Raw genomic sequence first — 12209 nt, 5'->3', positions numbered from 1 at the left:
ACAGACAGGGTCAGCCATCAGTTCATATGGAGCAGTACAAACTATTTTTTGAGGGAGTCAGTTTATGTATCTCTGGTGGAAGAAGACAGGACCTAAAGATTTGTTCAGGGGGTCTGAACCAAAGTTGAAACTGCTAGAAATATTTCAGGGTATTGGTGGCCTTTTGATGCTGTCAGGAATGCCTACATGGGATGCTTGCATCTTCAGCTGATACAAAATACAAATACCACATCCAGCACTCCAGAGCTGCACTTGGTTTTGCAGATGAGTAACCAGACAGTGAATGGAAATATATTCTATAAATTCAGTCAGTTAATTTATTGATTGTGACAACTTTATTTGTTTAACTCATATGTATAGTGTCAAATGAGATATTAGAAATCCTTGTGATTTTGCAAATGCCTGAAATAAAACTTCTTCCCATAAGGGATTTCACTGGAATTTGCTATAATTAGGGAAAATGAGAGTATAGTCCCCAAAGGAAAATAACCAAGCAGCACAACTTCAACAGGAAAACTGTTCTGAAATTCATCTAAATGAATGTTTGCAGGATAGGTTCAAATATTTTTAGGCATAGGCTTTTTGGAGGAATGCTTTAAGTGACACTTGAAAACTTGATATAAATCTTCACACATAAAGGTTCTCTGAGGGTACAGACCAGATCCTCTCTGATCCATGGCCTCTGATTGACAGATTCAATCTTTCAGTATCACTGCTGCCATCTGTGAGGTTCCTACTTTGAAGGTGTTCACATGGATTGGCATTAAGATTTTGAGATCTTTAGCTGGAAGGCAGGATAACATAAAATAGTTGAGGTCTTCTAGAATATCAGTTAAAGGGTGTGTTCAAAGATGTGTAAGAATTTTCCTTCAGGAAATGGATTAACTAAGGCACTTTACTGCCAGTGTAAGTTTTTAACAAAGTGAAGACTTTCTAAGATGCACAGTGCAGAATTCACCTCGTTAGTAGTGTTGGTAGGGTTGCTCTCATTATTTGGTAGCTAAAATAGGTCATTAAGTTGATGTATAAGGAATTTAATTTTGCATATTTCATTCGACTCCCATTTTATTTATACACAGATGTTGTCAGTGCACAGTAAAATATTTGATCAGAAGAACTGTGTGCATGCATGTACATTTTCTGGAACTTCATGAATATTTTATTTGCCCTTAAACTCCTGTCCTTGATTTTCATATACCTGTAGTTTTTACAGTGCTATGAAGTAAACTTACATGTTTATTCTAAACTAGTTCTCAGAATAAGAACTTATTCACCAATACTCTGTTTGATATGAGGAGTTGTATTGACTTGTTTTTCTTTGTAGTGTAAAACCTTGTCTGGGATTTGTGACCACATCATTTCCCTCTCATCTGATTCTCTGGTGTCACAGTCAGCACATCTTGAGGTAGTTCATCTCACCAGCATTATGCCTAGTGAGGGTTTGGTAAGTAGCAAAGCAGTTTAAAGTTTAATTATTAGAATATGGAATACAAGCCTCTGGTTTTTTAGGGTGATTTATTTTTTTTTAAATTGCTAAGAAACCAAAATGTATTTTCATGCAGTGTCCTACTTTTTTGGTAAGCTGGACTGGATTTTTGAAAGTGGTTTAATTAATATTTATCTAAATAAAGGGGTTGTAGCTGTTTTTAAAAATCAGAATGTGTTTTATCTAGGACTTAATCTGCAATTGGTAACTGTGTGAGCAGCTACAGAAAACTTGTACTCCTTTGATAGTCATATTGGAATTTTTAGAATGTACCTAAGTAATCCCTAAATAATCCTGCAAATAAAATTAACTAGATATCATGAAAATTATTGTGGAAGGCATAAAAATAGTTGTATGCCTCCCTAATGGTAAAGTTAAAATAAAACTTTCAGAAGCATCTTCCTAGAAGCAAAATGAATCCCTTCTTTGTGTAAGTTTTTGCTCACTGAGCAGAATGGTTACATGTGAATATCTTGGTTGTTGTTCTGACACTGAATAACAGTGAACATCCTATGCAAATCCTATCAAAGTTACAAAAGCATAATTATGTTGAGCTATGCATCCTCATTTGAGAATGATGTATTTTAATAGTATGAGGGTGTTTGTATTACTACATGTTTACTTTTATTGTTAGACTGATTATTCATTAAAGAACATTACAACAGTGTAAAACACATTTCATTTTAAGTTTGTGGCATCACAGATGCTCAGCCCAGGATGTAATCATCAAGACAGACACAATTTGCTTGCTATGCTGCTGCATCCCAGTGGCCAAATTTCTTCCCTTTGTGGCCCATTTTCCCCTCTTGCTCCTCTGATTTCTGGGTTAATGCAGGGATTTCAAGGAAATAACAGGTCAAGGAAATAACAGGTTGTTTCAATGAAATAACAGGAAATAACAGTCAGGTATGGACTACACATTTACAGCTTGTGTAGTCCATATGCTGTAAATCTATCAGTGCTTCTGACCTGCAATAAAACTACTGTATGCTGGCTCTGTCTGGCTTTCTCTTCTATCCAGAAATTTATTTTTTACTGGAGGAAAATCCACTGCAGAGAACACAAGCACAGGTAGGATGTGTTTTCCTTCAAAGTGATGAACATATCAAGCAGGAGGTGGCACTGCTCGTGGTTCCCATCCAGTGGCAGCTTTGGATGGAGGGCAGGAGGGCAGACTGGTGGAGAACAGAAAGAGTGGAACCTGCTTCAAAACTGGTATATCCTGTATTGAGTGCAAGAGTTCCATGGTGTGCAGTATCAGAAGATCTTGGGTGTGAACAGGGGACTTTCTAAGCAGCTTTTCACCAAGTGTTGGAGTCTGATTTAAATCTTTAAGGCATGGGAGACCAAGATGAGAGGTGTTGGCTGTCTCATGGTCCTCCTTTTCCTCTGGACCACCCTCTTTTCTAACAGAACACCCAGCAGACAAGGCCTGAGACTCTAACTCTGGGTGGAAGAGTCATGGTGTAGCTCTCCATGAGGGAGACAAATACTGCAATCAAAATTGGCCATACATTTTTGTATTTTCTTTTTAGATGAAGTGAAATCACAGTGAATGCCTGAACTTCCTGTACCTAATTGTGAAGGCATTATGTGTTAGGTTGGAAAGTTCCTTATCATCAGTTTTGCTGATGCTGTCTTCTGTTTAGAAAAAAAAATATGTGAAAAAGGACTGTAAATGGGAATAAAAGAAAAATCATGTGAAAAGGGAAAGAAAACATTAATCAGAATCAAATATAGAACAGAGTAATGAATTACAAATGGCTTTCTCATGATTGTATAGCAGTTTTTTCCACAGGATCTCTGCTCCATTCAAGAGAAAAATGAGTGCTATTCAGTGAATGGAAAGTATTCAGAGTTCCATTTTTATCCTTATCATTCAGTACAGGGGTTGAGGTCTTATTTACCACACTCCAGCAAAGCTCTGCATTCCCTGAGTTACTAATTTCATCGTGAGGGTTTTATGTTTTTTTTTTTTCATATGGCCTTCTGAGTGCTTCGCAGCCACTTGTTAATTCATCCTCACAACACACTTGTGAAAATGATACTGTTATTTGAGTTTTATAGATAGGAATCTAATGCACAGAGCAATTTGTGTCAAAAGCCCTAAATACCTCCTTTCCAGAGGTCTACCATACAATTTTTCAGCACACTTGTTACTTCAACAGCATAAGTTCCCAATACAGAATGTCTTGGTTTCAAGTCTAGCTGAACTCTAGTTTCCTAGTTTGAGGTTCATGAAGGGTTGGCACCTCAAAAAAGAACACAATTATTTGCCTTTGAAAAATGTGTTGTAAATTTCTGAGATTTATATAAGAACTCAGTTATCTGGAATGATGTTCAGCTGACTTAATTAAGAGTCTTTCTCTATTTTCAAAACTCCATCTGCCCAACTGCTTTTATTATGTGCCTTCTTATTTCTTCAACAAAAGAGCTTGAAATCTTATAGACTTTGCATAAGCTTGCCCATAAAGTGAACTAATTTTGAGGTCCAAGTCCATGAAGTTACTACAAGGACTCAGAACTCCTGTGGGGGCAGTGTTTGTGTGTTTAATTGCTTAAATAAATGTTGTATCATAAAACATTTTCACAAAGGGATCATATGTCATTTGAATGTGCATCTTCACTTCTAGTATTTTCTAACTTTCTGCCCATGTTTTTATGAGCTTAATAATCTTCTCTTTTTTCCCCCTCTAAAGATCCTTTTTTTTTCTTTTTTTTCAGTCTGCTTTATTGCAAAATTTTCTTATCTTACACATTCTGCAGAGCACACTCTGTGCTGGTAGTTTAATGGCAGTTTGCTGGACAAAAGAATTTGCATTGAGAAGCACAGATTTTGGGTTCTGTTCCAAGCACTGGTAATTGTGTTTGTATCCTGCTCTCTGCAGGCATTTACTGCCCTCCAGAAACATACTGGGATTTTTTTTCCCTCTCTTTCCATTCCTTCCAAAGCTGTACCAGTTGCTCATACCAGTAAAATTGCTTCCTCCTTTTCCTGATTTAGCCCCTGAATTTCCATATATTTTCCATTTCATTAAAAAAGCAACTGTAAAGACTGGAAACCACATTTTCTCCTGAGCTGTAGTGGAGGGTATGGTAATACCACTTACATCTGAAGTGCACTGCATGAGCAGCCTGTAAATGATGTATGGAATGCAAAACTTTGTTTTAAACTATCACTTTTACAAACTTGAAATGAATTCCTGTGCTAAAAAAGTGACTGTGTCTGTGAGAATATTTTCACTTTTGTTTTGAGTTTTATACTCAGAACTTCCTCCCATGTGGAAAAATATTGTTGGAGCTGTTAATTTATATATGATAGGGAAAAAATTATATAATTATATGAAATTATATAATTTTATAAAATACCTTGCACTCTGAACTGTACAAATAAAAAATAATAATATTGAAAAATATAGCTTTTTACACAGAATGCAGTCTTTCAAGATTTTCATGACATCCAGATATGTCAGCAAGACAAAGTGCTACTCTAATGGTCAATAAGATTTTCATGATTTTTCATTTAGGAAAACAAGGATGAAAGCTCTGCATAGGAGAATTTTAAAACTGAGTCATTCACTAAAATTGTTCTTTTTTTAATGTATTTTATTCTTAGAGTTAGTAATGAAGATGAAAGAGCAGATAGTAAAATGTACCATTTCTTCATGTGTAGTCAGTTTTTATGGCTCTCAGGTGGCATATTTAAGAGATGAAATTGTAATTTTTTTCCCCTAAAATATATAAAGCTAACCAAAAGGCTAACTTAGAAAGAACTTAGAAAGAAATTTGTGGCGAAATTCAGTAAAAAGTTCAGCTCTGTTATTTTTTTGTCCTTAATCTTAGTCTAGGTAGGTGGAGAAGGAATCTTGTCTAACCAAGGAGGGTGTTAGAACAGTGATATTGAATTTTCTCTTAAAATATTTAAATAAACTGCTTATCAAGTTGTCTCCTTTAAGAGAACAGATAGTCAGGGTGAGTAAAATCTACAGTGGAGCATCCTATGCAGCAGAGTTAAGCAACCTGATCAATTTTAGCCAGTTAAAGATTTTAAATAAAGTTAAAACTTGCTAAAATGGAATCAGTTTACATTAAGGTAGAAGTCACATTTTCTCATGATGAAAAATCAAAATAGGTCCATCTCAAGCAAGTTACTAATAACCTCATCCTGTCAAGTTTTGGTCACCTCCAAGCCAGAGATTACACAGTCCTGGCCACCTCTTCCAGTGTTTTAGCATCCTCATGGTAAAACTGAGGAGGAAGAGGAATTAGTGCATTCTTTTTTTCATCAAGTTCCATCTTGTGGAGCTGCATATCTCAGTTCATGGTCAGAAATGTTGAAATTGGTTTCTCTGAGCAAATTGTTTTTTCTTCTTGCTCCGAACTTCTATTTTGACAGCACAAGGTGATACAACATTTTTGCAAGAATAATGAATCAGCAGCATAATGTACCAATTAGATTTCAAAACTTGATGTGCAGCCTTACTGTATGCAGAGGGGTGAAGCTCTGACCTTACTCCTGAGAAGCAAGAGCACAAAGATTTGAGTCTCACTGACATTTCAGGCTTGGTGTGTGAGGATTGCAGCTGAGGTAGATACCTGCTGAGGTATCCTGTCAGTTAAGATGTTGTGCTGATGCTCAGTGTTGAATTTTGTTTGGGGGAAAAAAAAAAAAAAGGCATTAAGTGAGAAAAACTGTACTGTTTATAATGGTTCTTGATGCATGTTTGTTTAACTTAGATTAGCAAATGTTAATTGACCATGGTTCCTTCCAGTCTGTTCAAATATTATGATCCTTAAACTGAACTAAACATACTATTTTAATTATCATACAAACATGATTTGTTTCCTGCAAATGTTAATTACCTTTCCTTATTTGTTTTTTTTTTTCCCCCCAGGGAATGTATATCAAATCAACATATGATGGACTACATGTAATTACAGGAACAACTGAAAATGTGAGCTGCTTTATTCTAAAAGACTTTTATGATGCATACAAGTATTTTCTCTATTTCTGCAACGCATTTTTAATGTGAAAATTTCCTTTAAATCAAGCCACTTTTTATTAATGCCTTTTATCCTTTCTTTACGTATATTAGCTATGCAAAACTTTGGAACCCCTGAAAATAGACATAGAAAACTATTTTTGAAGTGAGCAATAATAGTATAATAAAATGAAAATATTAAAGCACTTCATGGTTCTTCAAACACACCTTTTTAATAGTGTTCATCCATCTCTTCTCTCTGGCACAAAAGTGTTTCCTTTTATATTATTAAATTTTTCTCATGTAAAAGCATCATCAGTAGTCTCACATAAATTGTAAAACAATATATTTTAAAATAGTTACAATATCAGCAGTAGAGGTGGATGCAAGAAACATGGGTAATGGGGGAAGGTAACTGAAGATATATTCAGTATCAAACAGGTTATAGAATAATCTTTTCTAAACCAGAAAGCTAGGAGTAACCACTGACAGGACCAGCACTAGGAAGGGGGAAATCATAGAAATCAGCAAACAGATTTTGGTCCAGGAGTGAAAAGGAACAGAAGATTTGAAATTAAGAAAAACAAGTTAATTATCAATCCAACTCACTATTGTGTGAGGGTGCACCAAAAGTTCTCTTAGGAAAATATCCATTCCTGAACAAATTGTATTAGAACAAGTTAAGTAATGTTATATTTTCCATCATCTGTAGTTAAAATACAGAAGAGACCAAGAAAAATGCTTTCATTTTTAGTTTTTTTGTAGTCCCTGGAGTGTTTGGCAAATCTGAACCAAAAGCACACAGAAATGCTGCAGCACATAAATCACTATAACAGATCATAGAAAACCTACACAGTGTGACAACAATAACAAAGTTGTTGCTAAATGTCTTTCTTGTTAATTAGTTTGCAATTCATAATTACAAATTTATTAAAAAAAAAAACAAACTCAAAAAACAACAGTTGACTTCAGTGTAATTACAGTGTAATTACAGTGACAGGTTTCATAATAGGACCCATCCCTTCTGGTTTTCTTGTAGTGCTTTAGTCACACTCTTCTCATTCAATCCTGGATCTATTCAGTAGTGTCTAGCTGAATAAATTACAAGTTCAGTTTTTATAAAGCTAATATTGAAATTATGTACTGCTGACACCCAAGGAGCAGAAAATTAGCACTGTGTATCTACCACAGGTAATACTGGCTGGCAATGCCTCAGGGAAGTGCTGGCCCTGCAGGGGAGCTTCAGGTGTGACATGTTCTACAGGATTTATATCTGTGAAATAGTATTGCATGATAGTTTTTGTCACTCAGTGCTTAGAGACCTCAAGCCCATGAGCTGAGTGTCACTTAACCTCATGAGTTAAGTGTCACAGTGTGTGCAGACAAGTCCAATGCAAGCTGACCTTAAAATTAGTTTGTATTTTTAAATATTAATTCCATTGACAGTGTTTAAAGAACTTTAAATAACAATGCATGTATATTGGGTCATGAAACTTGTGGATGATGCATCTTGATTATGGTGCAACAGATTTTGTTCATAGATTGAGTTACTCACACTATAATTAATCCCCCGTTTTTTCTGTAATTCTAATTCATTTTAGAAGCATAATGCTATTTGGAGAGAAAAAATTTATATATTTATAATAGAAATTCACAGGAAGATTTACTAAATTGCCAGCAACTATAATATTTATTTTTAAGTAAACTTCAGATGTCAAAACCTTTTTGAAATAACATCACATAAAAAGTTGCTGCATGGTTGGGGTTTTTTGTTTGTTTGTTTTGGGGTTTTTTTTTTCCAAAAGTGAAATTACATGTGGAGATAAGCAAGCTTCAAAGATCTTTAATTTCTGGCATTTCAGCAATTTTTTAATTTTTTTTTTTTTTTTTTTTTTTTTTTTTTTTTTTTTTATGATAATTGACCTCAGAGCCAATTTGAAAAGATAATAATTAACTCATAGTTTGAGATGGGACAATCTGTCTTCACCTGTCTCTGACTCCATATCTAGTAGCCTTCTCCAAGTCTCCTGGCTGGTCTGCTTCCTTAAGAGGTGACTTACACTCTGACTTAGTTCTTGAAGTGATGTCTCACCTCTTTTATTCTTTTCTGGTTATTTTCTCTGGAATTTCCTATCAGTGTATCCAGTGTCATTAGAACACTCCTGTAAGCCAGGGCACAATGCAAAGAAGTTGCCATGAATTCTCAGCTTTCTGCTCCTGAGCCTGACTGCTGATTTCCTGCATGTCTCACAGATTTAAGATCTGGTTTCACTGAAGCATTTAAAAATGGTTTGCTAAAGAGCAGCTGACCATGTTCAAGTAGCTTTGCAATAGGATTGAATCCATTTTAGTGTGATCAAAAGCAGCCACATTTAGGATAAGGTAGTTTTTCAGCTCAGTGGTCACAAAATGATGTGCATGGTATATATGGTATATATAAAATCTCCTGAAGAGTCAGTCACTGACATTACCCATTTCTAAATTACCTCTTTCTGTTTTATAATGGCCAAGCTACTAATGGAGGTGCTGGAGCTGTAGTATTTGTAGGATCTCTTCAGTGCCCTTAAGCAGTAAAACTTGTCTGTGAAGCTTTTCTGTCACATGCATGGCTGTGACTTCCCCCTGACTGTGCAGGAAGCTCAGGAGTTGTTGATTTAACAGATTTCCTTTTATGTGATGTGTATTTCCTCAGCATATTCCCTGCAAGATTGTGACTGCTCATACTCCCTGCAGAGAGGTAAAGAAGCTGGAATAGTTGAGCCAGGCAAAAAAGGTGCTCATCACCCAGGAAGTGGGATTCTAAGTGACTTCATCAAATCCCCCTCTGTAACCAGAACAAACATAGTTTCTCATAAATACAGTTTTCATAAATATGAAGAATTATTTATTGCTGAGAGTAATGTTGTTGGGACACAGATTTCTTGCCTCCTTCAATATCCGTTGTTTTAATACCTGCTTTTCCCTTCCCCTCTCCACACCCCCATCTCAAGTTAATAATTATTTGTTGTCCTTAGTCTCCTGCTGATCAGTGTAAGAAAATCCATGCTGGTGATGAGGTGATCCAGGTCAACCATCAAACTGTGGTAAGTCTTTTGGAAATACTGCTCTGTAGGCTTTGCCTGTTCCCACTGCTAAGAAGGTAATAATCTTTCTTGCCAAACCAGATTATTACTTGTATCTTAAGATATCATAACCACTGGTAATGCTTAATAGTTAAAAACATAAACTGAGTCAGGAACCAGCCCAGTGGGATTAAGCCAAATTTACACATTGAAAGCTGCTGTTCAACATCACTTAGTTCTTTAAGGGGATCCCAGAATGTTCAACTTTTCCTCTTAAATAGAATTTTGCATTCTGCTTAGTATGGGATTCAGATTAAAAATGCAGCAGTGCTGTAATAGCCACATATTCTGAATCTGCTGGGGAAAGAAAGAGACAAATTAGGTGTTGACAGGAATCTGACAGGTTCTGCTTTTGTCCATTCTTGCAGATTTATTTTTAAACATACAGGTAGTTTTATAAAGTCAATTAAACTATTAATGTATTTAAACTTACCTCAGTCTGTGTATGCAGAAGTGTGCTGGGCCTAAGAGGTTGTGGCACATGATTTGCATTCACTTAAACTGGGCACAGCTGCATTTCCCTCACAGCTGTATTCTGTGCTGTGGACCTGGCTGTGCATAAAACTGCATTTTGCTTTAAGTAGAAATGCAGAAAAAAGAAAATTTCTGCAGCGTTCATAGAATTGTGTCCTGACTTTAAAAATTACTTCACTGAAGAATTAATAATGCAGGTTTTTTTAAAGATTAAATTACTTGTAATTAAGCTCTAAAAGCCCATCAGAGCCTCATCCAAGGCTGAAGGATTATTTTCTTCCTATTTTGGGATGATGTCAGCTGCTGCCTTCTGACAGATGTTTTGTCTTATGTCACTTATCAGTGTTGGTGATTACTGAAAAATAAAATGCAGTCAGAGTTTGTCCCTGAACTCTCTTACATCAGAGGACTGTCACTTTAAAAACATTTTTTTAAAAAAAAATTTACAGAAGAATGGAAGCAGTGTTGCTGGAGCTGGAGGTGAAAGGAGCATTTGTGTTTGGTACTTATTAGGCATGAGAAGCATCTTGATAATGATAACTTTCTAAAGTGCTTATAATAAAAGCATTGAACTTTGCTGAACCCCATCTCCAAACACAGCAGCAGCAAAGTTAAGCAATCTCTTTGTCTGTGTGGTGGAAATATGGAAGCCTGACTATTGAAATCTTATGATTAGAAAGCAAATATTTTCTCTTGAAAAGAAGTCTACCTTATTCATTTATACTTTAAATGTTAATGCAGCATGGGGCTCTTATCTATATTAAAGAGATTCCCTGAGTTGTCATAGTTGATGAAATATGCATTAGACTGCTTTCTCCATCAAAACCACTCTTCAAGTGACAGACCTGATTTAATCTTGACTCACAGAGGTGAAATATCCTCATTCAGCCACTCCAGAGCTGACTTTCTGGATAGCAGCTCTTGCCAGAGGTGTTATTACAGCAGGCCCAAGGGGGCTGATACTTAATCCCTTTCCAGCTCAGGGCACAGGACCAATAACTGACTCAAGTGGCACAAAATAACTTTTAAAAAAAAAAATAATCACAATTAATGATTCATTCTGAAGTTTTTCACAAGATAGGAGAAGAGATAAATGGCAAGCTGTTTCTGCTGGAAATTTATTCTTCCTTTGAAATGGTTGGGAAAGTCTTATTCCAAAAGGCTTTGGAAACTGAGACAGTAATATGGAACTTTTCAGCTGTGTATATCCAACCCTTGGAAGCTTTCATTTACTTTTGATTGGTAAGGGAGGCTCCACTCCTTCCTAAAACATGTACCCAGGTGAAGTTATGCAGTGTAAAGAGGCAGAAATGTATTTTCTTCAGATATTTCTGTGTTTCAGAGATTCTGCATCCCACCAATGTTATCTTTGTGCTTTGGTTAAAACATTTTCTTAAGACTGAAGCTTCTGCAGCATTTTGGTAGTGCAGCAAATAGTTACCCAATTCAATGCAAAATGGTTTGAAAGAATATGTTCTGAAGATGATTAGATACAGGAATTTTGTTATTGTCACTAGTTAAAATACTGCCCAGATTAGAGAATGCGTGGCTCTCTTTTAACAGTTTCCAAACCTCTACATGACTACTGGCATAATTTCATCTGATTTTGACTGAACTAGGCAAATATATTTTCCAGACAAATTCATATTCATTCTTTTTGTAAGATTAGTTGAGTTTTAACTTCCACTGACATTCCCACAACCTGTAATGAATTGTCCCAGCAGCTGCAATTAATATATTTGTTTTTTATAAAGCATTACCTACATTAAGAAAGAAATAGTTAAATTTATCGGGTTTTCCTCTGAAACCAGCTATATTACCAAATCTATTTAAAACAATTAATAATAAAAGACAACTTGTTTTCCTTTTCCAACAGATTTTCAATGAAGTTGAGAGTTTTAAAATATAAAAAAACAATATTGAGAAAGTATCAAAGGAAAGTAGCTCACAAATTATATAATGCAACAATTGGAATAGTTAGGAATAAGGCTTACTACAAGGAATCTGGTCTAACTAAGGAACACTCTGTAATACAATTATAAAGATCAAAGAAAAAATAACAGTACTTTAGGCAAGAAATTAATTAAATCAGGCGATTCACCACTGGTTGTTAAGATCATTTAATCATTATCCAATTTCCTTATT

General features: G+C 35.4%; 1 protein-coding gene across 1 annotated transcript in view; it reads left to right on the top strand.

The window, feature by feature from the left end:
- The window catches only part of LOC139802443 (connector enhancer of kinase suppressor of ras 2-like), a 158341-nt gene that overhangs the window by 87148 nt on the left and 58984 nt on the right, over positions 1-12209 (top strand). The window contains exons 6-8 of the mRNA XM_071757613.1: positions 1325-1444; positions 6382-6441; positions 9483-9551. Coding sequence (XP_071613714.1) covers positions 1325-1444; positions 6382-6441; positions 9483-9551 — 249 coding nt within the window. The remainder of the gene's footprint in view (positions 1-1324; positions 1445-6381; positions 6442-9482; positions 9552-12209) is intronic.

The sequence above is a fragment of the Heliangelus exortis genome, chromosome 14 (genome assembly GCF_036169615.1).
Source record: "Heliangelus exortis chromosome 14, bHelExo1.hap1, whole genome shotgun sequence".
Taxonomy (NCBI): Eukaryota; Metazoa; Chordata; class Aves; order Apodiformes; family Trochilidae; genus Heliangelus; species Heliangelus exortis.
The sequence above is the reverse complement of the archived record's forward strand: the minus strand, read 5'-3'. Positions and strand labels throughout refer to the sequence as shown.